Raw genomic sequence first — 22,173 nt, forward strand, 5'->3', positions numbered from 1 at the left:
TACCAACAAGAGATTACTAGCTACACAAAAGCGAAGCCCAGTTAGAGACAGAGGAAAATGGTCCTAAATAAACTATGATCTAACCTAAGGCTTCGGCTACGAAAAGTCGATCACCCGAGTAGAGATGCCACGTATAACGGCAGAGGTATCCTGGTGTAATGGTTAATCATATGGACAAAAATCACCAAACGTTGTCAATTTATATTCGTTAGACTCTGTATATTTATTAGATCCTACGATAGATGTCGTACCATTTCTGCACGAGTGCATAATATACCCTTATATATATTTTAAGCAATCCTATTAAAGCTACGATGGAGCCTCGATTTTTCCTACTTTGTATTTTGGGAGATCTTTGCTGTTGGAAAATCCACTCGGCAATCAGTAGTAGATGTTACAAGCTTAAGAACCTTTCTCAACGTCAGTACGGGATATGCAGTATTTATCATTCATGTATGAACAATGGTAGTTGAACATTTCCTTCATCTTGTCATCTAGGACATCACTGATCTATATTTTAATCGGCGCTTACGAAACGCACAGCTTTCAAAAAAATTCAACCTTTAGATATAGTAACTAAATGAAGCATAACAAACAAACACTTACTAGACACAGACAATACAGACAGCTGTATCTGGTACTTCATAACTGGGATGCACTCCATAAATTACGTGGACGTTTGATATTATTTGTATGTTGACAGTTAGTTCAAAACAATGTTTGGTATTGTTTTTCAGGCTTTGTCACATTAGCTACTATTGTTTATTGAACGCCCGCTGAATTTGCATTTTAAAGGATTCGTCGACGATACCTTTCGCCCTACTCGAAAACGAGAGTACTTTGAAGAGGATCTTCTATACGATGTGTTCAAGCAGTGTTGTACATTTTGATAACTACTGAATGGTAATTCGGTGTAAGACCTATCCCACAAAATGCCTCAGTGAATACCAAGCCTTGTGCTTGATTTGCCCTTACAGTAGTAGGACACAGCATCCAACAGGACCAAGAGCATGTTGATAACAACTACAATAGGAATCTCAATGAACATGTAACTTGCGCCTTCAACGCCATTGGAGTCAATACATCTCAAGGATATTCGAATACGATATTCCGAATATCTCGTTCTAAACCAATAGGAGACACTCATAACTCTTGCATCGCCACTAACATAAGAAATACACATGGTATCAGCATGACCCACTTCTGGGTTCGTATCGATATATTTCAGAGCAAATTAACTAGAATATTAATGAACACAAAAAAAGTGAATCTAGCATGAGGGAAACGACCATTTCACGTTAAAGCTTAATTTCTTCTCGATATCAGCTGTATATGCTGAAAGTATTTATAGACATTAGTAAGAAGAATAATAAGAAGGTAATAATATGATACACTATAATAATAGTATAGTAAGATAATAAGTGAAAGGGATTAACGAACCTATTGTACAAGCTGTTTCGAAATTCTGCTTTTAACTTTGGCGTCCACCAGTGCCTGTCTACCTGCAAGCTCAACATCTTGTTTCATTTCGTCTGTGTCACGTTAGAAAGACGACCTCGACTCCATAACAATCGCAGCAGTGTTTAGTCAATTGTCAGGTCTTTAAAGAGGCCTCTTTTAGGTAACGCTGCTTAGAATGCCCTCATACATCGCCAAGTCTATATCAAAATTGGGCAATTTCTTTCGTCTGTAAAAATATCAGATTGTTACTAGTGAGAAAGATACCTTATAGGATCTGGATCTGAAGTTTACAACATACGTGCTGTGCATTCGCATCGGTTTCTATAATCCTTTTTTACAGACATTTGAAGATGGCATACGAAATATCGCTTAAGTATCGCTAGTTCGCTGCCAACCATCTTCAGCAAACTGGGTATATCCAACCCAATAAAGCACGTTAAGAACTATAAAACTGACGGGAAAGAGAATCCTAGAGCAACGATCAATTTTTGAGACTGAATTTGCTGTTTGGCCTCGGGGAGCACTTCGACGCATTTCGTCGCGGTACCTGAAACGCAAATATCCATACGAGGGTTAAGAATAGGCTATGTACACTGATGAATAACATTGAAACAGCTCAGTTTTTTATCTAATTTTTTTTTAAATATTCCTTTTTAATTTCCCAATGCTATTCAGTGAAGTCCACTCTAGTACTTACTACTAAGCTGTAAAGCTTTGCTACTTAATACAACGACATATTAAGCGTCTGATATTCTCAAGAGAATAAGTCATCATACAAATATTAACTACATTTAAAATCCGATAAACAGCCTTGTTTTCACAACCTGTTAAGTGAGTCCATTGATATCGGGAATTCATCACAGACAGACGAGAGATAACTCTACGCTCTAAAAACGTTTCGGTATGCCAATGAAGTAGATAACCTTAAAAGTGTATGTCATGCTGTATATTGTCGTTGGTACGAGTTTATGTTTAATTAAATGCAGTCATATTTATTGATTAGGTTAACGTAAACTTCGTTACCTTTTATTGCCTGCAATGCAATAAAGGAACTGAAGCCAACGATTTACTCTTCTGCGAGCTGGCCTCGGTGGGGGCGGTATGTATTGCATTGCTGGTATCGGTTGTTGAGTACCGGATCTTAGTGGGTGCAAACTACCCGTGCCGCCGATGACATTCTGTATTCGAATTGAACCGCGCGAGGTCTGTACAAAAGGAGCACTGCATGCCCGGTATCGCATCCCGGCGTTGCCGGTTCCGAAATCCGTGTTCTGCGGGTAACAGCTAACCTGCAGGAACACAAAGACCAAGTGTCAATGAACCGGCTACTTATACCTGAATGTGCACGCGGCCCATTATTGACCCACGCGGATCCATTATTGACGAACAGTGGCTCTCACCAAATACATAGTCACAATAAGGCGTTACTGTAGGCGCAAACCTGGTTGCACGCGTTGACCTCGGTCCATACGTATCTTTCTACGTCGGAGTGTCCTCGTTTCAAATATTGCGGGTCGTCATCATCATCGTCTTCCATGTCGCAGCGCTCGAATTCTTGTTCGCTGTCATCCTCAATCCCTGAAATTATGATGCATATATATATATATATAGTGCCTTCAACTGGACGTCATGATACCAAAAAACTGAAACGGAACTCTCCTTACTTTCATGGCATTTTCTCGTGCTCACCGTGCAGCCGGTACTCGAGCCGGTCTGTATTATTTCGGTACAATGCTTCGTGTGCAAAACATTTGTCCAGCGGATAATTGCATCGAAAGTCCATGTCAACCTCGATTGAGTTCTTGGGAAGAAATAATATCGGTATCTACCCATTGTGCTCAGATTTCTACTACCCTGCATAAATTGGATCACCGTGACCACTCACAAGCTACATCGTTTTGTAATAGATATTCTTTTGAAGGTTACTTGATGTAATAACGTTTTTTTAGATGAACCGCTATTATCTTCGAAGTAGTACAGACATATAATTTTTGAGCGTACTATATATCTTTACTTTACAACTTGGATTTACCATCTTCAATATTAAATGAGAACTCTCTTCTAATTTGAAGGATCTAATATAGCTCGTAGAGCTTGAATATGTGGATATAAACGTTTTTCATCGTTGTGGATATAAACGTCATTCTCCAATGAAGTCCTACTATTAAGTGCTATTGAGAAAAATACATAAAAGTACAAATTTATGATGATGCCGTGTTTTTTGCGTAAACTTAAAAAATTTCATGTACCTGTATTTTAATTGAACTGTTATAAGATACGTTTCTATCCAATCTCTAGCTGAAACGGTGACGATGAAATCAGCTACGAGTTTATGGTTTGCAAGAAAAAGCCGTAGCCACGCTATGATAACAGGAACAGGGCAATTCAAGGTGACTTTAGTTCAAGAGTTTTTATCTAAGGCCTGATTAATAAAAGATGAAGCAAAACTGGAACAGGCTAAATAAACAGATAATAAGGTATAGAGTTGAAAGGAACTAGGATAAGGAAAAGCTCTATCGGTACGACTTTTTGAGCCAGTAATGCAATCTAACGAATCCTATCACATGATTTCAACTACGGCTTCAAAAATCAAGCTTCGGATGGGCTTTGCGACAAATTTCTCTGCGTTCATGTCAAGTGGGGCAAGTTAAAGTGAACCAGATTTTGCCTTCTGTCGCTAAAATCTATGGTTAAATCCTAATGATAACGTTTTTTTGTTCGGAACATAAATATTTATTACTTCAGTGCAGATACAGGGGGCGCCTAGAGTTTCCCATTGAGAGAACTAGCTGTATAGAGAGATATAGGAAGACGCATGAGAGCCAAACGATGCAGACTAATAAAATATGGAAAAAACGAGGAAAAAGAATTTCACCTTATGAGCCTGGTAAATTTACGGGCGACAAATATTGTCGGACAAACTGCTGTTGGCGACATCTTTTCTCGAGACGAGATGAAGTAACAAAATGTTTGCTAGTATATATACACAGAAGGGCCCAAGTCCGCCATAGCTGGGTCAGAGAAAGATGACCTTTTTATATGAAGTTCCTGTAATCAACTCATTTATTTTTTTTTTTACACAAGAGCTACCTGAAGATCTGAGTCAGATCCGAAAGTGGTGTTTAACAAATTTCTCCGTTTCGATAGTTTCCGTTGCAGTCGTATGTATCGATGGAATGATATATCGGGCCTTCTACGTCTACACTTGCTGCATTTTCACAGCCAACTATTGCCTTGTATATGTTGCATATATCATTAGATTCCGCAAACGCATTCAGAAAGATAATTCGAAATGACCCTGCACCTAGCTACTTCTATATATGAAAGCAGAGCATAAAGGATTTCGTTTCAGCAGGCATACCTTCCTGTCCGGGGAAGTACTCGCCCGATCCTACTTTGGTAAAATAATGCACCCCGGCGTACTCAAGTAATGTCAGCATGACGAATGCAAAACACATGATCACAAACCAATCCAACGCGGTCGGGTAGGCCACCTTCAATCACATGCCGATAGAGAAACAAATATCATTTGGTTATATACAGTACTTCGCCGAAAGTCCGTCCTCTTGAGTAAATATCATGTTCTCCTTAAGCTTTCTGGCTTGCATTACATTTGGCGTCTGGCAAATATCTGGTCGATCGTGACATGTGTTCCAAGAAACATATTACTCCAAAGAAAAAGTACCTAGAACTAATTTAGGACAATATAACTGTAGCCGGTTGTCTAGCGGGCGGTCTCAATACGAAGATGGTACAAACTCTGTGGGCGTACATGTACCCTTTGAAAATCACTAGAGTTAGACAAGGTAGTTGCCTCAGTAGATGTTGTTGCTCGGCGGTGTTTTTGCGACGACCGACGCTTGCGACAGATATACTCTATGGATTTCTAATTGACGCTTGTGTGCAAATTATTATCAAAGATTATTATTCTGACTGGCGTCAAACTGACGATCGTGTCACTTTTTCGGTACATGAGACAGGGAAAATGGGGCAACGTCGGGTGGGCAGACAGGGCAAATATGTTCATGACTCTTACCTTGGGCAAATCGGTTCGTGTATCTGAGCCGAACGTGGATAGCGTTAACACAGTCGTAATTCCTGCGAATGATTCGCATGAATATTAATATCATATTATATCAGTCCAGTTTTATAATGGTGATCGTATGGGTGCAGCAGTCTCGTTAGAATAGGGTGGCAAAACATTGTTTAAATCAAACATAGCTGCTTTTTTGCCTTTTGTTTCCCTTGACGAACCAGGGATGTAGGTATACAGCATGCGAGCTCAGTAACAACAGCTGAAGATATCGCTGATTAAACCAAATTCTGGCAAGCTTACTTAGTATACAGCTGCTTTCTGGGTTTACGTCACGTATGTTAACTAGTACGGGACCAGGAATTGTTAGGGCCGCAAACAAAATTCACAGAATTTGTTTATGTTTGACTGCATTCATCTTATTGCCCCGACATTTGACTTCTTGACACGTAATTAGTATTGCGCACCCCGTCCAAGCTGCAAATCTATACATGATTTATATGTTAGCAAACCGCACCCTGCTTTTTACTCAGTTCCAATGAATCTCATCATAGCATCATACAATAATAACTAATCGGCACATCCCAATATACGATACAGCAAGTTCTGTATAAAGTAGACAATAATGCATGAGGAACGATCATCGTAATTGCGCTTTGTTCATCACCCATACATGCGCTGTATTGTTCCGGTTACGTGTAGCTCATGCATCTACTCGGTACATAGCATTAGCGTCGACTTTACATCTCTTAGTACAATTACCACGCTGTCTTCAATCCTTACTACGTGCACATTATGCTGAACGATCAACTATAGTACGTGGTTCTCGTATGGGTTCAACGTAGGCGTCTCGTGTGCAGTGGAAAAGATTCGTTCTGTTGTTGTATCGCCGTTACAAAGCGTTTCCGAATTTGTTTCCTAGACCAAAACGTTCGTTAATTCAAGCCGCCGCCGCCGCCGCCGCAATGTCGGTGAAAAAAGATTGCGTTGCAAGACCCTCATCTAAAGCAAGTATCTTATTTAGTAAATACACCGATACCAAAAGTATGGAATGTACGAACAGCGTAGCAGGACTCAGGCGGTAACATAAGGACAGTATATTCGCCGCTGCTTACAGCCTTGTTGTCGACGAACATTTTCCAAAAGATATTGAACTTTTTAGAAGATCATTTAAGCAATCCTAGGCTGCATATAATTAGTGTACACACTGGCCGTACATGAATACTTAACGCCATGTTTAGAAAAATAGCTTTTTCGCTGCACAGGCCTCAACCCGAGTGCAACCGCTAGACCACAGATTCAAACCATTCTTGAAGTCCTCTTCTGGTTCGCTTTTTTTTTCCTTTTTCTATATTTTCTTATATCGACATTCGCTGCTAATAACCTCAAACTTGTCGTTTTTACCCGTCGTCTCGCTTTTCCTTTGTCGCCTGCCCACCGTAGCCGCTGCCTCTGCAGAGGTCGCTGAGTCAACACACTGCGTCGACAAAAGGCAGTTTTTAATGAGAAGAATACGATCATGTCAGTCGCTCGCCTTCCTTTGTGTTATTAGTCACCATTGCCATAGAACTGAATTGCGCATGGTTACGTAGGCAATCATATATATACATTTATGGTTTTCCGCACTCCCGTACTGGAAATAACACCAGTACCCAAAGGCCAAGCGGGCATGTAGGTGTATGACTTTAAAAAATGCCGTAAAAAATGATTTTGATACCCTTTTATAGTTCAGGGTACCTGTAAACCTGACAAGCGGCGTGAAAGATCGTGGTCTGAGCTTCCTATGCTTTAGGTCCAACAACAATTGTAGCAGAAACCGCGGACGCTGTAGCGGGAATGGAAACAACGCCATAGTAGCCGCGGTAACAACTCGATGACGAAGAGGAAGACCTCGGCCTAAATAGAACGTTCGCGCTCGGATAAGTGATGATTATTACTGAGGACCGGGACGAAGATGCGGAATGTGACAGTAGTTCGGGGGGGACTATTCAGTAAATATGAAGACATGGTGTGGCGACAGTGAAGTGAGTTAATCTTTACTTCATATTGAAACAACGCCACGATGTTGTTAAATGCAAGTAGCACGCTTAAACAAAACTACTGACGAATGAAACAGACATTAACAAACTTTATCATAGTATCCCTTGAAATTTTCAAGGTGGAAAAAGTGCGCAGAAGAAATTTCTGGTTGTCTGAACACGCAGCCACGCGCTCAGGCACATGCACATGGAAGCAAGGTGCACACAAAGCTAGGTAGCATGCTTTTGTGTTGATTTTGTGTCGACCAACGATATAGTACTATAGAAAAGAAGGGGACCTAAAAATATATAACGAACAGGTCAATTGTACCTGATCTAAGGAACTTCGGAGTAAGTGAGAGGTTGTCGTTAAACCGTATGCACACAAGGGTATATGTATACATGAACAAGTACTTACCAAGCCCCACACGATCAGCCGTAGCCTCCCTATTAATCCAAAATGACACCCATGAAAGGACAACCAATAGGATACAGGGCACATACACCTATAACGCAGGTAAAAAAGGTAAGTAGAGAGACATACTTTTTTTTATCTAAGCTGCACGCAGACTCTAACCCGAGGCATTACGTTTAAATGTATTGAGTTACAGGTTAGTGTATGACATTTCGAACTTCTAAGGCCTTCTAGGTTAAAAAACTAGTGCAAATACCCGCTAAATAATTATGTCCTTTTAAATATATTAAGTAAAAACAAAGGATTAACTTTAAAACGCTATTTTACACAAACCCACCTGAATCAAAAAATAACCCATATGTCTGTGAAGGTTGAAATAGACGACCAACATGGAGTGCATATCTGTGAAATGTCGGTCAGTCAAAAAACAAAAACAAAAATACATTAAATTTTATCACCTCTTTGTGTCCGCGCTACACTTGAGCAACAACTGGCTAATATTTCACATACGATTACTAAAAACAGTATTCTTACTCTATATTGAAACAGACGCAGGAAAACAAATATGTTGCCTTTAACAAGCTACTTCAGTCCTGATTGAAATAAAAGATACCAAATTTTTATTGCTTTTTTATTAACCCATTGCATGGTGTTCAATGGATATTCGGGTTGGTTTGAAAGCCATTATAAAAGAGGAATTGAGAAATAATGGTCTTTAAATGCAACAGTCGGGCTCAGTCCCATATAAAACAGGCCTTGCGTTGGTGTGTCCGGTCGTACGTAAAAAATACTACTCGAACTCGTTAAAAAAACTTGAACAAAGTTTCCCATGGGACTTTCTTTGTTTACTGGATAAGAACATCCACACGCACCCAACAATTAAATTTCCTACAGGATATAATGCTAGTGAAAGTTCAGATTACACAGGAAAACCAACCAAGGTAGCTAAACCACTGGTATTGATACATATCGTTGAAAGTACCAGTAACAACTATTGAGTGGTGAACGGAATTGACTGGCGATGACCAATTATATATATAAAAACGAATGTAAAAATGCATATAGCTGTTACAAATTCATTTCCGATTCCTGCCGGAAGTGGGTTTGTAGCCGCCAGCAGTCAAATTTAATCATTGCTGTGATAGCAGGTTCGATGGGGTCTCAAAGGGCAAAAAAAAAAGATGATCTAGATCGCTGCTTCTTAGAAGGCTGCTACCAAACTGGAAGGGTAGGAACCTCTGAGCTCTTACGGTAGTCGCCCGATTGAGTAGCTAAAAGAAACGGCGCATCTGGCGGAACACTAGCAGTAAGCGCACGAACAAGTCGAGTTACTTACGTAACTACCCTATGGTGTGGTACAATCTGGAAATCGTGTCCGCGGCGGGAGCGGGAACCTTTAAACAGTAACTGAACAAACATTTTCCTCGGGCGAGGTCGATTTTTTCAATGTAGGAGCAAAAGGATATTCCTCCGAGAATCTCATCGAAATTAAACAAGACCTGATGGATGGGCTTGACTACAAAATACACTATTCTTCGGTTTAACATCTAGAAAATAGGGAAGTTTATGACTTTCACAGATTTCGTCGCAAAACGAACCCGACGTATCACCGAACGGAACGACTTTGAACCCATGAAGCAACTCAAATGAAGCTACGCCTAAAGCCTCGCTTGGGATACTGTCAATCATGTGCCGAGCGTGTTGTTTACGACAAAAATGTTTACGATCTTATAGTGATTTTGAAGGGCAGATAGTTCTTTTTGTACGACTCGGACTATGGTTCGAGGAGCTGTGAAAAGGCGGATGAAACAGGTGCAGCAGTTGCTCATTAGAGCGAAAACGGAGCACGTTTAGGATGCGCAGTGTTATACAATCTAAGCCCATTTTGGCGAAAGGCCGTGTGGGCAAATCCGCAGGTGTTTAGAGCAACCGATGTCCACGGTTTTTCTCAGTCTTTGGCAGACATCGGAACTGTGATCGTCTGTCCAACGCTCGACCGTTCTCCGCATTCAGGAAAGTAGCAAGATACCATTCGGTAAGTGCTCTTTGTTAGGTTCGGACACCCTTGGTGGAAAATGGCGGATATTGCTGGCTCGACCGAGAGTGGGAAGATCGGTTGGAGACCGTGCGATTCGGAATCCTAGAGCGTAACTCTATGCAGTGGGCACTTGGCCACTATACGGTTCTTTGATGATAAAGCAACATGGTCGTCTTTTTGAAGGGTGGTTCCACCTGAGTCTAGTACAGGCTTACCTGTTGGTACGTTGTAATTAAACGCAGAGTAAGCGCAGTGGCTCGTAGTCTTACACGGTAACGTTATAGTATGTACACGACAGGACGTCGACGTTGCGATTCGTCGTGCTAGTTCTTGCTAGAAATTGTTAGTCGCTAGAAATTTTCGTGCAACCATTTCAAGACCCATCGGGCAAATTTTGCAGAGGTTTTCCCTAGTTTGCAGGTCACCACCCATGCAGACACGAGCGGAATTTCTTTATTGCCCAAACGCCAAACAAACTTCCGATATCTCGCGAATTCATTTTTGCCTCCTGGACTAAGAGTCGCTTACTCGTATACGCCAGCATGAGCCCTTCATTTCCCTTGTATTGGAAAAGAACCGCGCCTAACCTAGGGCTGCTTGCATTCGTGTGTGCTTCAGTTGTGCTCTCTTAAACGTGCGGTAAAACTGGCCTGCCTGTGCGAGCCTTTTTCACATTCAGAAACGCCTTTTGATGAGGGAAGGCCTGAGAGAACTGAGGGTTCGTTTTCAACAAGTTGTACAGCGGCTTAGTGAATCCGACGTAGCCTCGCACAGACCGACACTAGTCCCAAAAAGCTTCGCAGCTGGTGGAAGGTCGACATGGGCTCAACGGCATTTATAACGACTGTCTTTTCTGGGTTGAAGAGGTGCTTTGCACAAAGATCCCCAAAATATACAGTGTCTTACACAGCAAACGAGCATTTTAACGTCTTGAGGTACGCAATGCTGAAAGCGTAAGGCACGTGTCGAAGGTAGTCCAAATGTTTTGGAAAATACATTATTACCTGTATGAATCAAAGCCATTTAATACTGCATTTCACCCAGTGGAATATCATTGAAGTATTAAACAAAATTGAAGGGCATCCACTTGCCTTGATACAATACATCTAGAGCGTAAAGTGCTTTTTCCTCCTTATAATTGGGCGTCGTAAGTGTCTGCCAGTAAGTGCTTGCCAGATCTCGATTAGAAAATATTCAAGCTTCCCCGAATGCATCAATGGCGTCGTTGATTTATAGAAGGAAGAAGGCTTCTCTTTTCGTCGTTGCGTTCAACTGCCGATATTTTATACAACACAGAATCAATCTGCCCTTGTTTTTATAAGGACAACAGGCAAGGCCCAGAAGCCCGAGTAAAACTATATTATGCCGTCGTCAAGCATTTGTTATATTTACTTGGAGCTATACCCCCATTGCGGCGGCGCGATCCGTCGAGGTTGTGTAATCATACAACCCTTAGGCAGCTCTTCGAGATCAGTTACCAGGAAGTCACACATACTTTGAGGAATCGATGTCACTGCGCTGTACAACTTTACGAACGTACCCATGGAGGACGAGTGCAGAGCCCTTTAACCTAAACTGTCGCCTAGGGTTGGGACATCCCGCGCTGTTTACTGATCACAAGAATACACTTCAGAGAAAGCCTCATTGAAATAACGCTGTGCATTATTTTGTCAATAAGCAAACATATCCATTTTACTTCTACCGACCTTTAGCTTGACTTCCACTGCGACGGTCAGGGGCTGCTGCTGAGCATCAACGAGCCCAACCACCCTAAGGACTGCCTAAAAACCACCTGCAAGTGAACGGGTTGTTGGAGCGGACGATTCAGACGACTATAAAGCGGCACTCTGCGCAGTTGCTAAAAGCGCAATTTTGTGCAATGCAAAAAGCGTTTCCGCAGTGCTTCAACGATCACCTTTACCGTGAACACAACGATAACCATGCGCAACTTCGTCCGAGCTGTTTTAGCGGTATGGCCCGACGAGCCTCATGGTTACTCCAACAACACGGTCTCATTGTGCCTCAGTTTCGAAGGGCAGTTGATGTTCTGTTTTCTGGCAAAGACAAGTCTCTGAAACGTTACTTCCGTCGTGTCGATCGTCTCGACGTATCAAGCCGGTTGTCTAACGCAGCACCTTGCCAACAGTTCGACACGTCCCGAAAGCTGCTGTCTAGGCTTGAATTTGAATGGAGCATCGAGAAGCAAATCGCGGAATACACTAATCGATTACAGCAGTCTATCACCGCTAACTTAAAAAGGAAACCTAGAAAGGATCGGCACCGCATAGACGCATCTCGCTCGACGAGTGCAACGGACGCAAAAATGTATACTGTTGTTGAAATTTCAGTTTGGTCCCCCTGTGGATGTATGATGCTCTTCAGCCGACTGAATCGCTTAAGAAGCATGAGCAGTAGAAGCAATATACCGAAAGTCGCTCAAAAGAATGGAGAATAGAACCATTATAAAAAAAAATATCATTCTATATTTATTTGGACTGGGTTAGAACTTTGGCGGGCTGTTTACCATAGAGAGCATGTGTCGATTATTTATTCTTAGTATTAGAGGCAAGGCTATGCATTTTAGAACAAAAATATGATGAAGGAAAACCGCGTCCTTTTCACTATCTCGGTGAAAATCGACTATTCTTTAACTTTTTTGTCCTGGGCGAAATGTCACCAAAGGTGAACACTTTATTTTTTGGTTTAAGTCGACGGTCTACGTTATTACGAACTTCAAGGCAGTTTCTGAGAAATTCTAGAAGATTTTTTATGAGACAAATCGGAAAGTGTTCGATATATGTTGAATTTCAAGGACTGAAATATTTACCAAAATCGTTCAGGTGGCGAAAGATATTTTTGACACAGCTGTGTTTTTCGTAGAGAAATTAACGGTGGTTTTGGAGGACCCAGAGGCCAACTGGGTCATCTAGATAAGTTCTAGCGGTTAGGCTTTTTATGTTTTTTTGCACTTCGTCACTATCTAAACTTTTTGGCCATTATGAGTTTCTACAGGGCTAAAGACTTTGCCAGCTTACTGTCAGCCCAAAACAGAATCTCCTTGGAACCTCTTTTGTGTATAGCACACTTAGGCGACGCTGTCGCCTGAAATCTCGATCACTATTGAAAATTACTTGCGGATTAATAATGGAATATATTAAAAATCATTAGGAAGAAGGCATGCACTTGCTATGAGTGGTGCTTATACTGAACAAGTACAACATTTCTAGTACACACAAATAATTTAATAATATATATATTTTTGTCAAGTTACGGTTATAGAAAGGGTTCCGAAGTTATATATTAGATATTTCGCCATACACATGTATATATATATATAGATATATATATATATATATATATATATATATATATATATAATTCAAGTTTCATCATAAATTCCCCGAGCTGTTAACACAGTTAAGTTACGTTTAGATTTAAACGTTTGTGTAGCATTTATTCGAATGTTGAATCTGTCGATGGCTCCTCCTCGTATCTAAGTGTGTTGCGCGTTACAAATTCAATAGAACTTACCTACATTTTTAACATCATCATTTCGGCACTTGTTTAAATTGTTATATGGATAGCGGTAGAGCGGGCGACCGTCGCTTTCAGGTAAACGCAAGCTTGTTGTACAAACTCAGGGCGAGTTTGTACATCTAATGGAAATAGAAGTTACCGTCGTAGTATAAAAGATCGGAATATAGAGAGAAGTTAAGAACTAAATGTGTCAACATTTTATTGAATTTGCTATACAAGCTTTACGCGTTGAAGGTGTATACAGTAGTTGTTATTTAATCATATTATTTAGTCGTATGTGCATAATAGCTAATTTTTTGAGAAGATACCAGCTAGAGAAGATAGGCTTCCTCAGCAGGCCAACTAATTGCTCCATGGACGTCCTACTTACCGCTGTTAACCCTGTGTGACACGTTGTTCTTTGGAATTTCAATAAGATCATATTGTGAGAGAACCATGCCCTTCACGAATTCTACGTTGATCCACTCAAAGCGAATTTGTTCTTCAGGATAGGCATCTGGTGAAGAAAAAAAATGACAGAAAACAAAAGTTTAGTTAAAATTTTTTACTTTTCTTTTCATCTATTTTACAGCCTCGCCAGACTCGCCTTTCGATCGCCAAAATATCAGCGTTCTTTAGCTGCGATGTCACAGACTTCCAACAAAACCTAAGTCGCCGTAAACTATACCACATACAATAAGGCTTTTGAAAAACAATACACATACAAAAAAGACGAATCCAAATGCAAATGCAACAACAAAGTTTGTCACCAGATAACTTGCTATCTCGGCGGTAAGAGTAGCGATGAATATGGTTGGATTTTACGGCCTAAAGAACGAACTATTGTTTAGGTTGTGGCCAGATAAAGATCATATCTTTATATCCAATCGCATCGCACATCCGATCTTCCTTTAAACGCAACCAAATTCATCGTTACCCTTGCCACCGAGATAGTAAGTTACTTAGTGACTAACTTTGTTATTGTATTTGCATTCGTCTCGGTCTCCTTTTATACACGCGTTATTTTTACCAAACAACGCATATATAAAAGGGGTCTTATTATACGTTTTGTTTTGAAATCTGTGACGTCGCGGCTAAGGAAAGCCGCTAACATCTTATGCTTCAAAAACGAGGTCCCAGCGGTGTTTGTTAATGAGGCACGTAGCGTGCTTTCCGACTTATGTATCATCATCACCTTTTATTCCATGTGTGTAGAACATAGATCAGATGGTGGATGAATCCAGATAACTTACGAAGTAACCATAACACGGCCATTAAGCTGTAAAATCGATCACCGCTTATTTGTCACTGATTTAGAAGCTTTCTCGATGCACTTCGTGCTGTCTGTGAATGCTCTTCAGTATAGCCTTTTCAGCCCACTTAAAGTTTTTACGCGCCTTGTAGCCAATGAGCACTTCAATCAGAGCCTGGCTTTTGGACAGAAGCCGCACGAGAAACGCATGGTACATTCTAGTAAGATATAAGAAACGCTCCCAATAGGTTGCCACACGCCTTCTGTCAGCTCTGCTAAAGACGCTGTTTCTTTGTAGCTACGTTAGCTTTGTACTGCGTTAAGACACAACCCAGTTGTTATCACCATCTCAATTGCCGTGCTCGACGCGACTTCTTCTACGGACATTGACTGCCCTACCTTCATTGGTTCTGCTAATCAGTTCTTCTTCACTTCGTAGAACCACACAGATCTTTCTCAAACTGTCGATCTTTTTTTAGGCGTGCTGCTTTTTATAGGACTAATTTTATAGGCAATGTTTTTACTAAACGTAGTCTACTATTGGGCTTATCTGGGTGATGTTTGTTCCCAAGCGCTGAAATCTGACTATGAACTCTTTAATTCTCGCTTTTCACAGTCATTTGTCAGGAGTTTACGGAACGATTCTCTTCTCTCGGAATGTCAACGTGGCTTGTTAGTTTTTTTCCAAATCCTCTATTAGCTAGCTTTTGACACACAGAACACTTATGCTTTCTAGAGAAATAAATACGGGATTAGATCAGCTGTAAGCGCGCTAATTCTATCAAATTCGAGGCATTTTTTCCTTCTAAGCCCATTTACTCATCAGCGCCGCCGTTACCGTCTTCCTAGTATACTTGAAGGCAGCAGAAATAATCAAACAGACAAAAGCGGCTGTATATCTACCAAAGTAGAAGAGATTTTCCGACTTCATCGGAATAACTCGATTAGTTAGGTCCTTTTCGCCCGCTTTGGAAATATGAAGATTCATTCTGAACGGGCAAGCCCTGCACGATCTAATATTCCTTACCTAAATAATGTTATGTTTGGGTACGTATGCTCGCAGAGATCTATGATGTACACTACTTTCTAACGATATTCTATACAGCATCTATAAATGAATAATAAACTGCTAACCACTCTACGTACTTTAAGATCAGACACACTGCGGTCCTACCTAGCATGCTGTCGTTCTAAGCATAATTAATCAGTTTTACGTACAGCTTCCGAACCAAAGTGGACATGATTGGCGGTCCATCGGGAAGCTTTCGAGCTTCATGGGACACTTCGCCTTTATAGTTAGTCTGTAACAAACAGATAATAAGTGTTTCTACACATTAATCGTCCCGTCTCAAGCATACTTTCTTAATTATATAGTAATACGGTAAAAAGAAGTAAAATAGGTTTATCAAACATATATTTCTTTCTCAAGATGCTGCTTTCATGTATAACAAGCGTGCTAGACGTAACTAGATATAGCGCTCGTATTAGAATAACACAACCAATACATGTAACAGAGATACGTTTCCTGGGAGTTTGTTAAATAACTTTTTTTTTATTTAATATGTAAACAAGGTGATTGAAATTCTAAAAAAAACGCCATTTTTCTATTCGGTCTGTAATGATCTCTTGATAGCACTGTTTGATTTGGCACGTCACTACCTAAAGCAAAAATAAAAAGTTGATACGCTGTTTTTTCCCCGCAAAGTTACCTCATTGAGTAGAGGACGTCGCCATTGTGGCTAATTCGTAGTAGTTTGTTTGGTTGAGTGATCGTGTGAAGGTATGACCCCTTGCCTGTAACGGGTTGAAACACATGAGATGGATTTTTCCTGTTGTCATGCACAATTGATAAATCGTATATATACATTTTACTATGTGGAAATAAACGTGCGTAAGTGGAATACGTTTTTTTTCCCCGCTGGCGAGGGTGAAAACATTTTCAGGGTTCGAGTGTGTCTGACATGTTTGTTATACGGTAGTACTATGATTCGGCTCGAATCACTGGCTGTGCCAAAAACAACAGTACATAACACCAAAATGGAACATGATTCTTTCAATTGTAAGCGCACTGAGTTCAGGTTTTTTAGCCGCCTTTAGGATCCTGACGTTTTTTTTTTGGATTTGCGTTTAACGACATTCATGACATGATTCAGACTTGAACATAGGAATACGTTGCCCAAAGCGTATCCGCTAGCGTTTATTATTTATGAGTGATAGATCCTCTCAGCTTGACATAATTATATAAATTATCGTATCTAGTGCATATCTGTTTTTCTTTTTTAGTGCGCGGTTTACCACTTATTACCGTCCATATCTGACGGAACTTGATTCAGTATCAGGGGAAGTCGAAGTTAAAATATGTATGGTGAAAAATAGAACAGTTAAAGCAGACATGCATGATAAACAGGACTGACCGCTTCCTGTTTTGCATTTTCTGAGCGGTGCTTCGATGTCTAGACTCATGCAATCATCGGTAAAATCTACGTTCGTGAACAGAAAGACGTCTGATACAAATGACATGTCCCCTACGTCTGTGTTATTACACCACAATTTTACTGACTATCAAATGTGTCTGCGAGCATATGTTCTACCGATACAGATCGACCGTCAAATATTGATGTAGTATCGGATGCATTCGTGGACACCCGATCCTCTTTCTCCGCTGCTGCAGCACAGACTTCCGGCTGCCAACAACGCAATGAAGCGAAAGAAACCCTGTCATATTGTAAATCTATGGGTAATGTTTTCTGGACCATACTATATCGAAAGCGGAAGGGAAGCAAGTACATTGCATGTTGAATCCTCGGGCAAATGAGCTGATCTAGCTGGCCCAGTTCGGGCGTAGCCTTTTTGCTCGTGGATATACAAAACCACGAATGAGTCTACGTTTCGAACTAGACCCGGACTAGAGCAGAAGCCTGTGGATCGGGTTGGTGGTTACACCTAGAGAACTGTTGGAGGCAAAAAAACATTTCAGCTGCCGATGACTTAGGGAGACGGTAGAACAAAATGCAGACAGCGTTGTCCGACTGATGTGATAGCAAATGGATCAGAAACAGTCCCAAGGAAACTGGCGCAAGCGGAAACTTCATTTAGAGAAAATCATCGGCGGAAAATTACTGCCTACCCTGTAGCTGTGTATAGTTTCGTGTGTGTTTAATTTCTTCCGCTATATTGGCGTCGTGTTAGCTGCTGGCGGAGTGGTCAACTTGGCGTCCCCGCGATAGTTTAGTGAGTGATGTATTTGCATGCTGAGGTTAAGGACACGTTGTGGCCTAGATTCGAATCCGAACATAGGCACACGGTTCGTTTCGTGCTGGAAAGCAGCCATTCATTTGAAGATGTTCCTAACGGCGATGCCGGACGTAAAATTCAAAACATTACAAAGCTGTCAACAGATGCTGACATCTACTACAGCCACGTTTTATGGACACAATATCACTTACCACTGTAGGTAGCAAAATGTCAGTATGGAAAATGGTAAACATCATTGACTACTTACCAGATGCCAATGAGAGACCGTAGCAGTATACATGAAAAAATGGCATCAGTAATTAGCGCATAGACTTCTAGCTAATAGAAAAAAAGGTGCAAGGTAAAGTAGTTAGAATCAAAAAATTAATCAAAAAATATTTATCTGATTAATCCTGAAGCGATGACGGATAGGGAAGTCTTAATCTTTTGCTTTTTTGAACTTCAATCTATTATAGCTTCTCTGGAATACAGATATTCCCTTTAGACATTTTAATATTAATAATTTATAAAATGCTATTTTAAGGTCTATCTCCTAGCCTGCTCCGTATAAGCATCCGCCGTTGACAAAGTTTTAACAAAGATCCTGCCAGCAACACAGCGAGATCCCATCTAGAGTTCTCTTAGAATCCATTTGCACGCAACTATAATATTAGAAGGTTGGAAAGCGTTGACTATCACAGGAATTACGTAAATTGCGTCATTTTATCCGTACGTTAAACTGTTTTATTTTCTGGAGCGGGGATGTATGATATAGGTTGTATCAAAGTCTATTTTCTTCTATCAAGGATCGTTTCTGGCCAATGACTATTCACAATATAGCAAGATATAATAAATATATGACAAGCATAACCTATAGACACCTTCCTAGAATGGCGAAACCGTAGGTAACGAAATGTAACGCCTTAGGATGGCGTCGTTAAGAGGCGTGGAGAAGCAAGCTGACGTATAGCTAGTGTTTGTTAGGCGAAAATCTTTGTTTGGTTCACTTATTTTCAGCGTCGTGTAAATAGTATCATGTACAATGGATTTTAAAAAATCATTTCAGACAAAGATGAACGCGCATATTTGCGTGCATCAGGCATTGAAAACATAATACTGGCTCTTATTGGTGACACAAGGTGACAGCTTAGTGGGTAACCTAATGGAACGCTTGACGGCCGTACAGGACTCGAAACTCGAAAAACTAAGGCCCACTAGATAGCGTTCAATGCGATAATCAACGAAATATTTAAACAGTCTTTCGTCACATTCGGGTTTACGTTTAATAACCCATCACTGAGCCCTCAAAAGGCCACAGCAGGATTAGTGGCAAAGGAAGGTTCTTATGTAAATGAGATAGAACGTTAGGTCATTATTATTTACTTTTTTTTTTTTTTTTTTTTACGATTTATTGGTAGATTGTATACGTTGAAAAATAATGGGTCCGTTTCATGGGTTACACTAGGGTGCCAGAACGACGACATTTGCTAACGCTGCTGCAAGTTATATGTTCTTTATAGTTTCCACAAAGGACTAACTTATTTCAACATCCATATTTCGCTGAAGACTTGATACCTAGTTTGAGTGAACGTTGCTCATTTTTCCATCGCGAGTCCAGAATGGCATCACTCTATATATTTTCGAATTCTCATAAAGCGCCAGGTGATATACGTATATTCAGTAAGTGTAATAATATCCAAAACGAATTATCCTAGTATTTTACTATTTGACACATTCGACAGTTTTCCTTTATCTCCGGTCGTTGGCCCGGCTGATTTGACACCGTCGGCTTTTAGAAATGTCGAAAAATGAGCGTATTGACTCGTTTTGTTCCACACAAGCTTATTAGTCAATAGGGCGCTGTTTTGACAAATAGAGCAATTTGGAGAAAAACGTTGATTTGTAGTATACGTGTATCCTAGACAAATAACGCGTGTAGAGGAAAAGACGTACCATTCAAAAAGTAAGTATCAGGCTTCCAGATTTTGTCGAGCATTTTGATCGAAAGTGAGATATTAGCCACGTCCTGCTTCGATTGAGTGGCAAATCGATTGAATTTCAATCGTTCATCCTTCCATTTTTGGCGAAAGTAACAATCCATAGAGTATTCCTGTATAAAGACATATGAATCAAGTTCATCAAGAAAACAGTGGATATATAATTATCTTAGTCTTAGTTTCAGGTTCACTGAAAAAGAATACTCTGAACTTAACTTACCTAGTATCACAGTGGCTACCAGGTTGTTTAATTCAATGATAAATAGAATATTTATGACAGATAGCCTTCTAAAATATGCATTTCGAAGAGGGCGATAAATAGTCTGTGCTTTGTATTCTAATAAATATCTGGGAAAAATTCATTAAGGCAATGATATTTTTTTAAGGCAAGCCTATAGAGCCCCGCCGTGCAGAACTCGTAGCGCCAACGAATAATACTTTTTCTATCGGAGGATGTCGCTAGACTGAGCAGCATCTTATTAAGTCAAGACGCTCTATCTCGTGTCTAGACGACGCAATGAACTATTTTACAGATTGGATACTTATCCTGTATTTTATTCCAAAAAAAAACAAAAACGAAGCGATTCAGGATCCTCTTAGCTATGGCATTACAAATTTGCCAGAAGCCTTCCATTTTCCTGAACCTTTTAATTATTTGAGGTACGGCCCCAAGCTTTGCAAGATAAATTCAGGGAGTTATTCTGTTTCGATTAGTCGGCCAATAGCGCCGTCTACTAAATCATGCACGTAGCATATAAAAATAAACATTTTTAACAAGCTGACTGAATTTATGGCATGTTGAAAAACCGTAGCCCCTTCAAAATCTCGTAGGATAGCACTATTGGAAACGTACAAGTGAATAATGATCTACTAGTATATTCCATTCCTCTTCGAACCGTTATCATAGCTATAATTTTACTCGAATTATGTTAATTTGATTACATTAAGCGTGAAGAAAAGAATAAGCTATCACTATATTTTACATGTAAACGCATAAACGAGTATTGCTACGCCAGGATGGATATTTTAATCAATTATATGTCTATATGGATCATTTTGCGTACCGATTAACTTCAATTTCATGTTAGTTTTAGGAATAACGAGCTGTTCTATCGTTCTCCATCTATACCTTGGTTAAGTTAATCGTTGACACGTTCGGCTGCGTTGAATAGACAGTTGTACTTTAGTAGGCAAAGGTTTTCGGCTTATTTCGTTTTTTTCTTTCTCTAATGCTCTATATCCGCCGCCACCACCAGTTCTACCTTTCTACTGGAAATTTGCTCGGATCGTATTAACCAATGGAGCTAGGAACCATAGCAAACCAATGGAAAAGTGCAAGGGATTCGCGTATATGGAAGCCTATTTTGAATAGATTGGACTCCATAATTGTAGCACGCATAAATTGCAATAGTGAACTACGACAGATGTTCGCTCTTCGAAGTCAGCGCAAATGATGGAGTGTGACATTCTGCGCTTCGTGGCTTCCTTTAGTCCAGTAATCCACTTATTTGTATGGCCATAAGTCCTGGCAGCTGGACAAGAAGTAAACTATCTGGCGAACGCTTGAGCCTGCCACCGAAACCCGACGAAAATTTGGTCCCGTTAGCGAATCGTCTTTCTATTCTATTCTATTATAACGATCTTAAATGTTTGAGATGTAGCTAACTGTCACGCACGTGCACGAGCAACTTACTGCGTAAGCCCCTTGCAGTACTGAAGATTGAAAATCAGCTATAGCTGGTCACCATGTATTGATTGGATAGTAAAACGTACATTACGTGGAAGACTGAGAACTGCGATCAAGCTGCAGCGTACGGCTTGACTGAGCACTCTAACTATTGTAATAGGACAATTATGTAATAGCGAATGAAATAGCGTCAATAATTTAGTAGGCAATGTCCCCAGCATGATATATATGATTTAGGCGAAATCAAACGAACGCTTGTGCTGGGCCATTGCAATATTTATGGTAAAGCATACGCTCTATGTTTCGAACAGTCTATTAGAACGATCACATTTTCTTTTCACACTTGTTTATGTGTCCATTCCTGTTATGAGCCTATTTTAATGTAAAAAGTAGATAGTACTGACAACTTCCCAAGTAGATCCCGTCAATCATATGTCCCGCGTACGTGGATCAACCAGCTGAACATCTCGTCAATTATTATTAATGCTTGATATTGAAGAATGAATAAAATGTACAAACCGA

The 22,173-nt window shown here is 40.3% G+C and overlaps 1 protein-coding gene across 6 annotated transcripts in view; it reads right to left on the bottom strand.

The window, feature by feature from the left end:
* Positions 1–1,187: 1,187 nt before the first annotated feature.
* LOC111246926 (gamma-aminobutyric acid receptor subunit alpha-6-like) overlaps positions 1,188–22,173 on the bottom strand; it is a 52,554-nt gene continuing 31,568 nt past the window's right edge. For 4 of the 6 annotated variants that reach the window (XM_086982396.1, XM_086982392.1, XM_086982395.1 and 1 more), the window contains 11 exons: positions 19,921–20,077; positions 16,443–16,527; positions 15,952–16,034; positions 13,873–13,998; positions 8,265–8,329; positions 7,931–8,018; positions 5,498–5,559; positions 4,823–4,955; positions 2,903–3,039; positions 2,485–2,750; positions 1,188–2,008 (listed from right to left, as the gene is read on the bottom strand). In XM_086982396.1, the coding sequence (XP_086838522.1) occupies positions 1,831–2,008; positions 2,485–2,750; positions 2,903–3,039; positions 4,823–4,955; positions 5,498–5,559; positions 7,931–8,018; positions 8,265–8,329; positions 13,873–13,998; positions 15,952–16,034; positions 16,443–16,527; positions 19,921–20,068 (1,371 nt within the window). In that variant the 5' untranslated portion in view covers positions 20,069–20,077 and the 3' untranslated portion in view covers positions 1,188–1,830. The remainder of the gene's footprint in view (positions 2,009–2,484; positions 2,751–2,902; positions 3,040–4,822; positions 4,956–5,497; positions 5,560–7,930; positions 8,019–8,264; positions 8,330–13,872; positions 13,999–15,951; positions 16,035–16,442; positions 16,528–19,920; positions 20,078–22,173) is intronic. The other 2 variants (XM_086982393.1, XM_086982394.1) reach the window with 2 other exon arrangements.

The sequence above is a fragment of the Varroa destructor genome, unplaced genomic scaffold, assembly GCF_002443255.2.
Source record: "Varroa destructor unplaced genomic scaffold, Vdes_3.0 BEIS01000003.1, whole genome shotgun sequence".
In the NCBI taxonomy this organism is placed as follows: Eukaryota; Metazoa; Arthropoda; class Arachnida; order Mesostigmata; family Varroidae; genus Varroa; species Varroa destructor.